We start from the raw sequence: 15,699 nt of genomic DNA on the forward strand, positions 1-15,699 counted from the left end.
GAACGATTTGCGATAATGGTTCTGTGGGAGCTGTAGTTAATCTACACGGTCAATCACGTTAATGTCATCACCACCCATGTTGGACGTCAACGTCCAATAACCACTCACAGATGGCATTCCCAGTGGAAGGCATATAAAGCGTGTTGGTTTGGGGGGATTCGGGAACAGTGCAGTCGTTGTAATGCGGAAATGGAGCGGTTTTTCTGACATCCGAAAGAGCGTGATCATTGCGAAACGGCTAAGTTTGTAAACTGTTTGTGTGGCGCCATGGTTACAGCACACCGTGCACATCAAAATGGCACCTTCCAAAACCGGCGCCGAGGCAACTGTGGTGCACTATGGGCGATACTTCACAGGGGTGAACGACGGTTGCAGAGATGCTTTCGGTAGCGACTGAAAGCCCAGATGAACCAAGCGGCTACCAACAGTGCTTCCTCAATGACCGTTCGGCGAACGTATGTGGTCGCATGTGAAGTACGTTAGCGGCTAGAAACAATCAATGCCTTCTCTGCGCGATAGCAATGGAGATACTATCGAAGACAGTGCTGCCAAAGCAGAGTTACTAAACACTACCTTCCAAAAGAAGACGAGGTAAATATTCCAGAATTCGAATCGAGAACAGCTGCCAACATGAGTAACGTAGAAGTAAATATCCTCGGAGTAGTAAAGCAACTTAAAGCACTTGATAAAAGCAAGTCTTCTGGTCCAGACTGTATACCATTTAGGTTCCTTTCGGAGTATGCTGATGCATTAGGTCCATACTTAACAATCATATACAACCGTTCGCTCGACGAAAGATCCGTATCCAAAGACTGGAAAGTTGCATAGGTCACACCAATATTTAACAAAGGTAGTAGGAGTAATCCACTAAATTACAGGCTCATTTCATTAACGTCGATATGGAGCAGGATTTTAGAAAAAATGGTTCAAATGGCTCCGAGCACTATGGGACAACTTCTGAGGTCATCAGTCCCCTAGAACTTAGAACGACTTAAACCTAACTAACCTAAGGACATCACACACATCCATGCCCGAGGCAGGATTCGAACCTGCGACCGTAGTGGTCGCGTGGTTCCAAACTGTAGCACCTAGAACCGCTCGGCCACCCCGGCCGGCAGGATTTTAGAACATATATTGTGTTCGAACATTATGAATTACCTCGAAGAAAACGGTCTATTGACACACAGTCAACATGGGTTTAGAAAACATCGTTCCTGTGAAACACAATTACCTATTTATTCACAGGACTGTTGAGTGCTATTGACAAGGGGTTTCAGATCGATTCCGTATTTCTGGATTTCCGGAAGACTTTTGACACTTTACCACACAAGCGGTTCGTAGTGAAATTGCGTGCTTATCGAATATCGTCTCAATTATGTGACTGGATTTGTGATTTCCTGTCAGAGAGGTTACCGTATGTAGTAATTGACGGAAAGTCGTCGAGTAAAACTGAAGTGATTTTTCGCGTTCCCCAAGGTAGTGTTGTAGGGCCTTTGCTGTTCCTTATCTATATCAACGATTTTGGAGATAATCTGAGCAGCCATCTTCGGTTGTTTGCAGATGACACTGTCGTTTATCGACTAATAAAGTCATCAGAAGATCAAACAAACAGCAAAACGATTTAGAAAAGATATCTGAATGGTGCGAAAAATAGCAGTTGACCCTCAATAACGAAAAGTGTGAGGTCATCCACATAGTGATAAAAGGAACTCGTTAAATTTCGGTTACACGATAAATCAGTCTAATCTAAAAGCCGTAAATTCAACTAAATACCTAGGTATAACAATTACGAACAACTTAAATTGGAAGGAACACACAGAAAATGTTGTGGGGAAGGCTAACCCAAGACTGCGTTTTATTGGCAGGACACTTAGCAAATGTCCGTCCTCTTTTAGAATGCTGCTGCGCAGTGTGGCATTCTTACCAGATAGGACTGCGGAGTACCTCGAAAAAGTTCAAAGAACGGCAGCACGTTTTGTATTATCACGAAAGATTGAAGAGAGTGTCACAGAAATTTGGGCTGGAAATCAATAAAGAAAAGGCGTTTTTCTTTACGACGGAATCTTCTCACTAAATTCCAATCACCAACTTTCTCCTCCGAATGCGAAAATATTTTGTTGACACCGACCTTCATAGGGAGGAACGATCACCACGATAAAATAAGGGAAATCATATCTCATACGGAAAGATATAGGTGTTAATTTTTTCAGCTCGCTATACGAGATTGGAATATTAGAGAATTGTGAAGGTGGTTCGATGAACCCTGTGCCAGGCACTTGAATGTGATTTGCAGAGTATTCATGTAGATGTAGAGGTAGATGTAGAACGTCGCTGCGTATGGACCTCTGCAGCAGGCGCCTAGTTCGTGCGCCCGTTCATTGGCGAAGAAGACTTTAATTTGCACAACAATATCACAACTGGACGTCCACTGAGTGGAATCAGGTGGCCTTGTCAGATGAATCACGTTTTATACGGACAGATGGCCGTTGGCGTGTACGGTGTGAAACGTCTGGAGGCAAAGACCCTGCAACAATCGTAGGAAGGGTCCTAGCTGAAGGGCATTCCCTGGGTGATCTAGTCTTTTTAAAAGGCACAATGGATCAGCACAAGTATGCATCTATCCTTGGGGATCCTGCCCCGTCCCTACATGCAATTTTTTTCCCTCCCCAAAATGGCGTCCAGTAGACCAGTAGAACAAAGGAATGCGTCACACAGCTCGTGGTTCAGGTGCGTGTTTCTAAGAGCATCAGGATGAGTTTACCGTACTGCCGTGGCTGCCAAACTTCCCAGATTTAAAGCCAATCGAGAATCTGTGCGACCACTTCGACAGGGCTGTTCTCACCACGGATCCTCAGCCAAAAAAACCTTTCGCAGGCAGCCACGGCGCTGGAGTCGACATGGCTCTACGTAGCTGTCTGTAACTTCCAGAACCTCACTGACATTCTTCGTGCAAATCTCGTAGCTGTCAGCGCTGCAAAAATTTGATATTCAGGCTTTTCACAGGTGGTCACATCAATGCGACTGGACAGTGTAATGTTGCGGTCAGTACGGGAGCGATACTTCGCGGGTTGTAGTACATTCCTCAATTCTTCACTTACTATCGTTTCTTTAAACTTTGTTGGCAGGCTATCGTGGTGTCAATCTTCAAGCGTCTGCCAGTTCAAGTTTTTCAGCTTCTCTTTGACGCGCTCTCGTGCATGTGACCATTTGCGCTGCTCTTCTTCGTATATGTACGATATCCCCTATTAGTACTACCTGGTATGTCCGCCCCTGGTAGCTGAGTGGTCAGCGCGACGGAATGTCATACATAACGGCCCGGGTTCGATTCCCGCCTGCGTAGGAGATTTCCTCCGCTCAGGGACTGGGTGTTGTGTTGTCCTTATCATCATCATTTCATCCCCATCGACACGCAAGTTGCTGAAGTGACGTCAACTCGAAAGACTTGCACCAGGCGAGCGGTCTACCGGACGGGAGGCCCTAGCCACACGGCATTTCCATTACTACCTGGTGTGAGGTCCATTCAGTCCAGCAATATTGTAGGATAGGTAGCAAAAGAGTTTCGCAAACATTGCATTTTTTTAATATGCTTCGAATTAACTGAAGTCCACCATCCAATTTCATATCCATGGAGATTGTGAGACACAGGTACACTCCTGGAAACACCGTGAATTCATTGTCCCAGGAAGGGGAAACTTTATTGACACATTCCTGGGGTCAGATACATCACATGATCACACTGACAGAACCACAGGCACATATCCACAGGCAACAGAGCATGCACAATGTCGGCACTAGTACAGTGTATATCCACCTTTCGCAGCAATGCAGGCTGCTATTCTCCCATGGAGACGATCGTAGAGATGCTGGATGTAGTACTGTGGAACGGCTTGCCATGCCATTTCCACCTGGCGCCTCAGTTGGACCAGCGTTCGTGCTGGACGTGCAGACCGCGTGAGACGACGCTTCATCCAGTCCCAAACATGCTCAATGGGGGACAGATCCGGAGATCTTGCTGGCCAGGGTAGTTGACTAACACCTTCTAGAGCACGTTGGGTGGCACGGGATACATGCGGACGTGCATTGTCCTGTTGGAACAGTTAGTTCCCTTGCCGGTCTAGGAATGGTAGAACGATGGGTTCGATGACGGTTTGGATGTACCGTGCACTATTCAGTGTCCCCTCGACGATCACCAGTGGTGTACGGCCAGTGTAGGAGATCGCTTCCCACACCATGATGCCGGGTGTTGGCCCTGTGTGCCTCGGTCGTATGCAGTCCTGATTGTGGCGCTCACCTGCACGGCGCCAAACACGCATACGACCATCATTGGCACCAAGGCAGAAGCGACTCTCATCGCTGAAGACGACACGTCTCCATTCGTCCCTCCATTCACGCCTGTCGCGACACCACTGGAGGCGGGCTGCACGATGTTGGGGCGTGAGCGGAAGACGGCCTAACGGTGTGCGGGACCGTAGCCCAGCTTCATGGAGACGGTTGCGAATGGTCCTCGCCGATACCCCAGGAGCAACAGTGTCCCTAAGTTGCTGGGAAGTGGCGGTGCGGTCCCCTACGGCACTGCGTAGGATCCTACGGTCTTGGCGTGCATCCGTGCGTCGCTGCGGTCCGGTCCCAGGTCGACGGGCACGTGCACCTTCCGCCGACCACTGGCGACAACATCGATGTACTGTGGAGACCTCACGCCCCACGTGTTGAGCAATTCGGCAGTACGTCCACCCGGCCTCCCGCATGCCCACTATACGCCCTCGCTCAAAGTCCGTCAACTGCACATACGGTTCACATCCACGCTGTCGCGGCATGCTACCAGTGTTAAAGACTGCGATGGAGCTCCGTATGCCACGGCAAACTGGCTGACACTGACGGCGGTGGTGCACAAATGCTGCGCAGCTAGCGCCATTCGACGGCCAACACCGCGGTTCCTGGTGTGTCCGCTGTGCCGTGCGTGTGATCATTGCTCGTACAGCCCTCTCGCTGTGTCCGGAGCAAGTATGGTGGGTCTGACACACCGGTGTCAATGTGTTCTTTTTTCCATTTCCAGGAGTGTATTTTGGTGGGCGTAGCAATTCTGACTGACAGATATTTTCGTCAGACGATACTATATTTTTGTCTTTTGTGAAGGGAGATATCTTACATTTCCGAGCATTTAAAGCAATTTACCGATCTCTGCAGCATTTTGAAATCTTATCAAGATCTGGCTAAATAAAAAAATGATTCAAATGGCTTTAAGCACTATGGGACTTAACATCTGAGGTCATCAGTCCCTATTTAAACCTAACTAACCTAAAGACATTACACACATCCATGCCCGAGGCAGGATTCGAAACTGCGACCGTAGCATCAGCGCAGTTCCGGACTGAAGCGCCTAGAACCGCTCGGTCACAGCGGCTGGCTCTGGCTAAATATTTGTGCGGCTTTTGAAAAGGTGCTTCATTATAATTAAATGTGTAATTTGGAAATGTCTGAGGGTATTATTAATATACCCCGGCAGATCATTAACATAGAAATGAACAACAAGAATCCCAACATACTTTGCTGGGACACGACTGAAGTTACTTCTGCATCTGTCAGTGAGTCTCCATCTAAGATTACGTGCTGGCTCCTCCCTACCAAGAAATCCTGTCTAGTCACATATTTTCATTTGATACCCTTTATTATCAAATTTCTTTAGCAAGTGGTGTTGTGATTCTGCGTCATATATTTTCCGGATGGCCCGAAATAATGTATCGATGTGACTGTGACGATCTATGGCTTTGCGTATACCACGTGAGAAAACTGCAACGTGGGCTTCGCATGATGGTGAAGTGGGGATCCTTGCTGATTGGCATGGTTGTAGTCATTCTTTCCTAGATACACTACATTTAAGTTCAAAATATGTTCTACTATCCCCGGATGCTTGTCAAAGATAAAGCACAGTAATTTTGTGCAACATTTCATCTGTCTTTTTTGCAGACAATTGAGATTAATATTTCATCATCTGTCAGGGCATGCAACCACGTCATTGTTGTTCGTCCTTACGACATTTCGGCCGATAGTCGTACAGTCATTTTCAGTGTGAGCTGGAGACACAATTGTAAGCACTTAATGCAATACCGTGGAGCGGACGCATGTTCGTCAGACATAAGTCTGTTGGCAACAAGACCGTCAATCACAGATAAAACTTTATGCGTCTGAGAGTGGAACATAGCAAGCGCCGTATCAACAAATGCACAGTGCTTGAGAATCACGTGGTTTATTATTATTATTATTATTATTATTATTATGTCCGCCCCCTGATAGCTGAATGGTCAGCGGGACGGAATGTCATACCAAAGGGCCCGGGTTCGATTCCCGGCTGGGTCGGAGATTTTCTCCGCTCAGGGACAGCCTGTTGTGTTCTCCTTATCATCGTCGTTTCATCCCCATTGCCACGCAAGTCGCCGAAGTGGCGTCAACTCCAAAGACTTGCACCAGGCGAATGGTCTTGCCACCGGGAGGCCCTAGCCACACTGTATTTCCATTTATATTATTAGTATTATTGCTATTATTAATGTAGCATCCAAGACAGTACAGTTATTTACGAATACAAAACATATCTACAATATAAGTACACACAACATTTGTATATGGCAAGTTGACTTTGACGCCCAAAATTTGACATTCTTCATTGCTGAAACTTTTGCTAATACGTGGTCCTCTTAGCATGCAGGCTTCATGCGACGTCGGACAGACCAAGGGGTGATCAGCATCTTGAAATTCTCAACATTAGCAGGTTTCCTCTCCAGTAACGTAGACTCAGCGCTTCATGTTTAGTTTGGAAAGCGTCACCCCAGTTCGTAATCTGTTCAAAGTCTTCAACATCTGGCAGACTAGTTGAAAAACAGCAGTACGATCGTCTGTAAGGTTCTCGTTACTACTCCCAGTTGTTTCGCCACAGTCCTATTCGGCGAGCGGAAGGTGATGATGTAATGGCTTCAGTTGTTCGATGAAATCACTTTCTCGAATTCAGCCTGCGACATGGGATGCCTGGAACCATTTTCCTGGTTTTCTTCTCAACCTCTGCTGCTGTTCTTCGTCTAATATCCAGTGTCAATAAGATGTTAGATTTTGTGAACTGGAGTTGATCGTAGCAACAGGTTATAATGCGACCTGATCCGTTAAGAGCAGTGTCTATGTCCCTGGTGCATGCGGGGTTCTGCCAGACTGCTACACCAAAGAAACATAGAGCTAGAGCAGACGATGTTACAACATTTGACTGAGCCCCCCCCCCCCCCCCCACGCGCTATTAGTGAGCTTGCTTATAGTGTTACCTCGGCTGCATACTTTGAGGCTGCCCGGTGTGGCCGAGCGGTTCTAGGCGCTTCAGTCTGAAACCGCGCGACCGCTACGGTCGCAGGTTCGAATCCTGCCTCGGGCATGGATGTGTGTGCTGTCCTTAGGTTAGTTAGGTTTAAGTAGTTCTAAGTTCTAGGGGACTGATGACCTCCGATGTTAAGTCCCATAGTGCTCAGAGCCATTTGAAACAATTTTTTTAGCATACTTTGAGATTCATGTTTCCGCAGTGGTCTTTGAAAGAGAGCGTCTGGTCGAGCTTTACTCATGGGGTAAGTAGGGGACGCCCAGTGTTGCAGTTGCTTCTACTTCCAAGTTAAAGGCGCTGCAGTCTGGAACCGCAAGACCACTACGGTCGCAGGTTCGAATCCTGCCTCGGGCATGGATGTTTGTGATGTCCTTAGGTTAGTTAGGTTTAACTAGTTCTAAGTTCTAGGGGACTAATGACCTCAGCAGTTGAGTCCCATAGTGCTCAGAGCCATTTGAACCATCCAAGTTACTTCCAGATTTTTCCTAGCTTGTCATTTCTCAACAGAAATGCACACACCTGTATTTTGGATGAGTTCAGCTTTAGGTTGTTAGTGTCTTAGCATTCCGCAGGATTTTTGGGAGCTAAGGTCAGTTTCATTTCTACTTCCTCAAACCATCAAATCAAATGGTTCAAATGGCTCTGAGCACTATGGGACTTAACATCTGTAGTCATCAGTCCCCTAGAACTTAGAACTACTTAAACCTAACTAACCTAAGGACATCACACACATCCATGCCCGAGGCAGGATTCGAACCTGCGACCGTAGCAGTCGCGCGGTTCCGGACTGCGCGTCTAGAACCGCGAGACCACCGCGGCCGGCCCTCAAACCATCACCAGGACAGCTACAATAATGGCTAATTATTAAAATGGACTGCATGTGTTGGAACGCAATGCATCGAAAACTCGTCACAGCAATTCATCTGAGAGCGCAGACGTGGTAATGAATTGTTTTCGCTATGTATTAAGCTGGAAACCCTCGTCTCGATTGAACAAGACTACTAATTGTATTTCCACAGCTTCGTTGACATGGATAAGGTTTGTGGCCACTATCTTTACTTCCCCGTAATACAAATGCTTCCAGAGGAATTATTGCTCTGAGTGTTCGCTGACCGCCATTCCAACACATACCATCCATTTTCATAATTAATCACATAATTCGTAAGCAACTTGGCGTTCCTTTTTCTTATTCTTTTTCTGTGAATAACGACAGTTGTCTCCGATGCACGCTTATGTACTGCTTAGTATATCACAGTCTCGAGTGGTTCTACTTCAGTCAGCAACTCGCTTTGAAGATGGCTGTTCTGTTATCAGACGAAATATTGGAAGGTGAAGTATCGCTGTCCCGGACGCACACATGAAAGAAGATGGAATATTATACCTGCCAGTAAAATTTCAAGAGTCATAATTGCCTTCAAGTTACGACCTCTAATGAATCGGCCAGCGAGTGAGGAGATGGAACTGTAACGGTAGCTGTCAGCATGGCGATCAGTGCTTCAGTCTGTCCCTTTGCGGCGGCGCGGTTCTTTCCGTCCCTTTTCGACGTACCTGCACCTACCTGTGAACATTGTCTCAGTAGGGAAGCCGAGCGAAACCTACTGTACTTCGACGTGAACCAGGCTGCAATTCAAGTCACTACTCTACGTTTCGGGAGAAAGTTTTCACTCGAAACGAAAGGTTGGAAATTTCGTCCTTAATTAATATATTCTGAAACTTAGGTGAACAAGTACCACTGCCAAGCCCGTGCTAGTCTTAACACAGTAACTCACAATCTCTTTCACTCACGTTAGCAAGTTTATGGTGTTGCATTTCTCGAAAACGTAATAGCTACAAAAATACGGATTGTTTTTTATTGAGAATGCTCGCTAAATATTAAGTCTGTCGGTACCTAATACAGTCACAGTTTTTAGCCACCGACCTGGTCAATACGCCATGAGGAATATATGTCTTTTCTTGTCACAAAATTTACTTGAAAACTCCGAAATTTCTACACATCCATCGGAGTAATTATGCCGTCACTTTACCACACTTTTGATGTATGAAACACTGCTAGATCCGGCAACTTATCATTTCCATCGGAATTACAACTACACACGTCCGAACTGTTTCATGGCTACGCTCCGACTCTTCTCTAGAATACTCTGTCTTCTCTACCAGCAGAGAAAGGCGCGCGAAGAATATTGCTTTACAATTGGTCAGTTTACTCAACAGCCAATAACAAAACAACATTCTCCCGCGTCCGTCCGTGCTTTTCATCAATAACCAATCGCAAAATAGTAAATCTAACGACTGCACTATTTACCGACGTAATTATCTAATATGCCGAAGTTTTGTTTATGCATAAAGTTATTTACTTCAAAAAAATGGTTCAAATGGTTCTGAGCACTATGGGACTCAACTGCTGAGGTCATTAGTCCCCTAGAACTTAGAACTAGTTAAACCTAACTAACCCAAGGACATCACAAACAGCCATGCCCGAGGCAGGATTCGAACCTGCGACCGTAGCGGTCTTGCGGTTCCAGACTGCAGCGCCTTTAACCGCACGGCCACTTCGGCCGGCAGGTATTTACTATTGTTATTTATACCTGAATTAACTTTCCCTTTACCATAAACATAGTTTACAAATCTATTCTACAAAAATCCCCTTTGTCCACATCCATACTTCATCGAAATGTTCCCACACTAAATCCCACTACATAACTCGTTAAACAATTATCTGTTTATTAAACCACACTCACGCATCACTCATACTGGTAAAACACATTTATAACATTTTACATACACAAAAAGACATAATAACGCTTTATGAAAATACTAGAACAGTTTATGAAAAACATTCTATTACTTTAGTGCACTCTAGTGGACAGAATCGAAACTAAATCACAATACTGTCCTCTATCGGCTGATACATAAACTACGTGCGCGTCCAGTCCCGCGTCACCATCTGTCACTATCCTGCTCTGAGACACATCTCCCACTTAACCGCCTCCACGGCAGGATCGTTATACGGCGCTACGCCTCACCTTCCGCAGGCCTCGCGTGCGCTCGGTGCGGCTGTGCGACTGGCCGGAGGCGACGCTCGACCCCACGGCGCTGGCCCGAGCCTTCCCGGGCGCCCAGCAGGTGGCGCTGCTCAACGCCAACGTCTCCCGCCTCTCCGCGCCGTTCCCGCCCATGGCCAAGCTCGAGGTAAGTGCCATTTAGGGTTGCAAAATTACCGTAGACTAACGTAAGTAAGCATAGCATACAGTAAGTTTTCAAGTAACTTTGGTCATTAATGTTATCTCATAACTAACTCTTTCTTTACATATGCGATCGGAGCCTTACTAGATTCCTCTGAAAACCGGAAGTGATGGACTGTCTAGAAAATGAGTGGGGATACATAAAGGGTCGGGTAAACTGTAGAACACCTTAGTTGTACATAGGTTCCTCTCTGTTACTTAAAAATAAACAGTATTTACTACAGAATTGAAATTTTCAATCTTTAATTCAGGTGTAATTCAAAAATTGCTGACCTGCAGGAAAAATAAAGAAAACCACAAAGATTAACAATATAGCATTAGAAAATTCAATTTACTCAACAAAAAGTTAAAATAAAGAAAAATCGCAAAATAGCGATGAATCAAACGTCCCTTCAATACTTCGTCGAACTTAAATAAAACATATCTCTGTTATTGATAAACAACTTTTGCATTTATCAATAATAACAGAAATCTCTTGTCTTCGGCCATGATGAAAAACGTTCTATTGACTAAAAAATAACAATAGTAATTGTATATATTTATGTGTTTATACATAAACCGTACTTGAATCAAAAGTAGTTGCTTTCGTTGCATAAAAGAAGTTACGTGATCAGGCAATTTTTAATGCTTAAAATGCAATTAGTATTCTGTAAGGGTGTGAAATACACAGTGGACTAATCCTCCCTGATGTCTGAATCTAATTATGCGCAAAACAAATAAATCAACAAATAAAGAGAAGTCGTTGGTTCCCAGCTTCTCTGTTACACATTCATTTATGTTTCTTTATCTACCAGTACTACCGTTAATTCTACCATTTACTACTACATTTATGTACCGTACGAAACTACCAAAATTTAGTATTGGTAGAGCGCAACTCTACTCACACTCTCACTTCTCACCTGCTGTATGACTGCACCAGTGCATACACTACTGGCCTTTAAAATTGCTATACCAAGAAGAAATGCAGATGATAAACGGATACCCATTGGACAAATATATTATACTAGAACTGACATGTGATTACATTTTCAGGCAATTTGGGTGCATAGATCCTGAGAAATCAGTACCGAGAACAACCACCTCTGGCCGTAATAACGACCTTGATACGCCTAGGCATTTAGTCAAACAGAACTTGGATGGCGTGTACAGGAACAGCTGCCCATGCAGCTTCAACACGATACCACAGTTCATCAAGAGTAGTGACTGGCGTATTGTGACGAGCCAGTTGCTCGGCCACCATTGAACAGACGTTTTCAATGGTGAGAGATCTGGAGAATTTGCTGGCCACGGCAACAGTCGAACATTTTCTGTATCCAGAAAGGCCCGTACAGGACCTGCAACATGCGGTCGTGCATTATCCTGCTGAAATGTAGGGTTTCGCGGGGATCGAATGCAGGGTAGAGCTACGGGTCGTAATACATCTGAAATGTAACGTCCACTGTTCAGAGTGCCGTCAATGCGAACAACAGGTGACCGAGACATGTAGCAAATGGCACCCCATACCATCACGCGGGTAATACACCAGTCTGGCGATGACGAATACACGCTTCCAATGTGCGTTCACCACGATGTCACCAAACACGGATGCGACCATCATGATTATGTAAACAGAACCTGGATTCATACGAAAATATGACTTTTTCCATTCGTGCACCCAGGTTCGTCGTTGAGTACACCATCGCAGGCGATCCTGTCTGTGATGCAGCGTCAAGAGTAACCGCAGCCATGGGCTCCGAGCTGGTAGTCCATGCTGCTGCAAACGTTGTCGAACTGTTCGTGGAGATGGTTGTTGTCTTGCAAACGTCCCCATCTGTTGACTCAGGGATCGAGACGTGGCTGCACGATCCGTTACAGCCATGCGGATAAGATGCCTATCATCTCGACTGCTAGTGATACGAGGCCGTTGGGATCCAGCATGGCGTTCCGTATTACCCTCCTGAACCCACCGATTCCATATTCTGCTAACAGTTATTGGATCTCGACCAACGCGAGCAGCAATGTCGCGATACGGTAAACCGCGATCGCTATAGGCTACAATTCGACCTTTATCAAAGTCGAAAACGTGATGGTACGCATTTCTCCTCCTTACACAAGGCATTACAACAACGTTTCACTAGGCAACGCCGGTCAACTGCTGTTTGTGTATGAGAAATCGGTTGGAAACTTTCCTCATGTCAGCACGTTGTAGGTGTCACAACCTGCGCCAACCTTGTGTGAATGCTCTGAAAAGCTAATCATTTGCATATCACAGCATCTTCTTCCTGTCGGTTAAATTTCGCGTCTGTAGCACCTCATCTTCGTGGTGTAGCAATTTAAAGGACAGTAGTGTAGTAAACAATCGTCAGGTCCGATTCACTTGGAGACCTTTTCAACTACAATTTTTTTACAACCCCATAGAAGCATTATTAGTAATTTAGGTAATGTATACGGGCAGTATAAGTTTAATACACATTGGAGGGAGCGGAATACAACGGAAGCCGAACGGCCTTCAAATGGTGGTGTGTCCACACGAGACGGAATGTCAACACGACATCATTTGGCTTATGCTAGTAGCGAATGACGATAGTGAGTGACATACCATCTCTTATACAAAAAGTCAGAATGTAGTGTCAGACTTAAGTAAATAGCCCTCGGGCATGGATGTGTGTGATGTCCTTAGGTTAGTTAGGTTTAAGTAGTTCTAAGTACTAGGTGACTGATGACCTCAGATGTTAAGTCCCATAGTGCTCAGAGCTATTTGATCCATTTTTTAAGTAAATAGCTATGATAAAGTGCATTAACGTCAAAATCAAAATTAACAGCTCATGTTCTTGCAAAGATTGGTGGCAAATTGCTGAGAAGTGGTACAACAGAAAAAAATGTCGTCCAAACATTTCAAAACATGATAGGCTTTTGCTGCAGAATATAGCCTGGTTGACAAAAAAGGTGAAGCGCCCAGAAGAGCAGTAGTAAGTGAAATGAAGTTTCATAGGTTGAGAGGGTACGTGATGTTATTTAACTGATTACAAAGTCGAGTCATATTTACAAACAACTTGACGGTACGAGCTCCCTTATGAGTCAAACGTTGCACACACCCTGATTTAGATGCATGCGCTGATTCGTTTGGGATGAGTGTCATAATGCCTTTGTATCCTCTCTTGGTACTAGTTGTCCAACAACTGTTGTAACTGGTCCTCGCCATCTTGGATACCGGCACTGCGATGGAGTTGAGATCTAACCGGATCCCACACAGATTGTGTTGGGGATAGACCTGGCTATCTGGCTGCCCACAGAAGTACGTCAACATCACGCAGACAAATCATTTGGATGGCTGTCATCCGCAGCAAGCGCAGATATATATGATTTGTAAATAAAAACCAATGTATTTTGCTTCTCCCAGACGCGTTTCGCCTTTTTCTTAAAGGTATTTTCAGTGGGATCTAGAATGATACAGTTTTGTTTTGATTATAAAACAGTTCACCTCTCGTTTTTTGCGTAAATAAGTGATCACTTACAGTTCTTCGGGTTTTTGTTTGGCATCTGAGGTTCCTGTCACCTCGTCACATGCTGGTGATCGCACTATAACTTCGCTTACGAGAAAAATGCACGTTTTCATGTCCCGAACTTTTTTATTCACACTTTTTCATATTGTTTGCCCTGATTGCTGTGGAGCACTATTAGTGTTTTATCACGGGTTTAAAATATTTGATCCAAAACTTAACGTCGTAACTGCTGTGAGTGCCGCGCGGGATTAGCCGAGCGGTCTAAGGGTGCTGCCGACATGGACTGTGTGGCCGCTCCCGGCGGAGGTTCGAGTCCTCCCTCGGGCATGGGTGAGTGTGCTTGTCCTTAGGATAATTTGGGTTAAGCACTGTGTAAGCTTAGGGACTGATGACCTTAGCAGTTAAGTCCCATAAGATTTCACACACACAACTGCTGTGAGTACACTTTGTCTCCTCCTATTTGGTTTGTTTACGTACATGTTGCCAGTCTTACGAAGTATTTGCTGAAAACTAACGTCAATTCATTTCTGTTATGTTTATGTCTGTGTGTGTGTGTGTGTGTGTGTGTGTGTGTGTGTGTGTGTGTGTGTGTGTGAACACGCGCCCGCTCGTGCGCGTGCGGGTGTGTGCGTGGCTGGGTGGGTGGGTGCCTTAAAGTAAAAGGCGAAACGCATCTGGGAGCAACAAAATACGATTCAACAAGGAAAGCAGGTTTTCATTTACAAAACAAATAGCACAGAGACATTTCATAGATACGCATGCCATGTGTGGACGATCATTGTCATGTTGAAAAATGGTGCCACGATACTGTTGCGCGAGGTAACAGATGAGGACACAAAATGCCTGTGACATACTGTTGTAGTGTCGTAGTGTCCTCACTTACCATCATCCATGACCTGAAGTCGTACTCAATAGCTCACCAGACCGTGAATCCAGGAGAAACACCGAATTGCTTTTCCAAAACATCAGACAGATGGGATTTCTCTCCAGGTAGCCACTGATAATGGACATCACGGACAGTGCAGAACCATGGTTCATCGCATAACGTAATGAAAAACAATCACAAGTCCATGCTTCTTGTTCATGGCACCACTGCAGACGCAGCCACTTGTGTTGTGGTTTTAATGGTGCCTCACATATGAGACGGCAGTTCCTTAGCCCGGCTGCTGCTAGTTTCCAAACAGTGGCGTGAGATGACACAGAATGTTTTGGACAGTCCATTACCAGTTCTTTGATGGAAAGTGCAGATGTGGAGGGTGCAAGACTACATTGGATTTGCAGTATGTTTCGCAAGGCGACAGGCGACTGAGTTACCTCTCTGACAGCAATCACTTTTACTGGTAAACCTCCCACTTGATTACTTACCACATGTATCTGCTACATTGATTTTGCTCTCTGGCTGTGTTGTTGTTGATAGCCTACTTTAGGGTTTATCACATTTATTAGAATCTAAATGAACCTGAATACTGAAATAATATTTTTGAAATGGTGTACCTGTCGGTATTTTAGTCACCTGTTGATGGACAATTAATGTATCAGCATGGGATCTATCTTTTATAAAAGTTATAGTACTGGTTTATTGACTAAATAGGACAAAAATACACATTAAGCATGATAACAAAAT

General features: G+C 45.1%; 1 protein-coding gene across 1 annotated transcript in view; it reads left to right on the top strand.

Moving 5' to 3' along the window:
• The first annotated feature begins 8,380 nt into the window (after nucleotides 1-8,380).
• LOC126155911 (protein singed wings 2) overlaps nucleotides 8,381-15,699 on the top strand; it is a 115,992-nt gene continuing 108,673 nt past the window's right edge. The window contains exons 1-2 of the mRNA XM_049916309.1: nucleotides 8,381-8,389; nucleotides 10,349-10,540. Of these exons, the coding sequence (XP_049772266.1) occupies nucleotides 8,381-8,389; nucleotides 10,349-10,540 (201 nt within the window). The remainder of the gene's footprint in view (nucleotides 8,390-10,348; nucleotides 10,541-15,699) is intronic.

This window comes from Schistocerca cancellata, chromosome 1 (genome assembly GCF_023864275.1).
Source record: "Schistocerca cancellata isolate TAMUIC-IGC-003103 chromosome 1, iqSchCanc2.1, whole genome shotgun sequence".
Classification (NCBI taxonomy): Eukaryota; Metazoa; Arthropoda; class Insecta; order Orthoptera; family Acrididae; genus Schistocerca; species Schistocerca cancellata.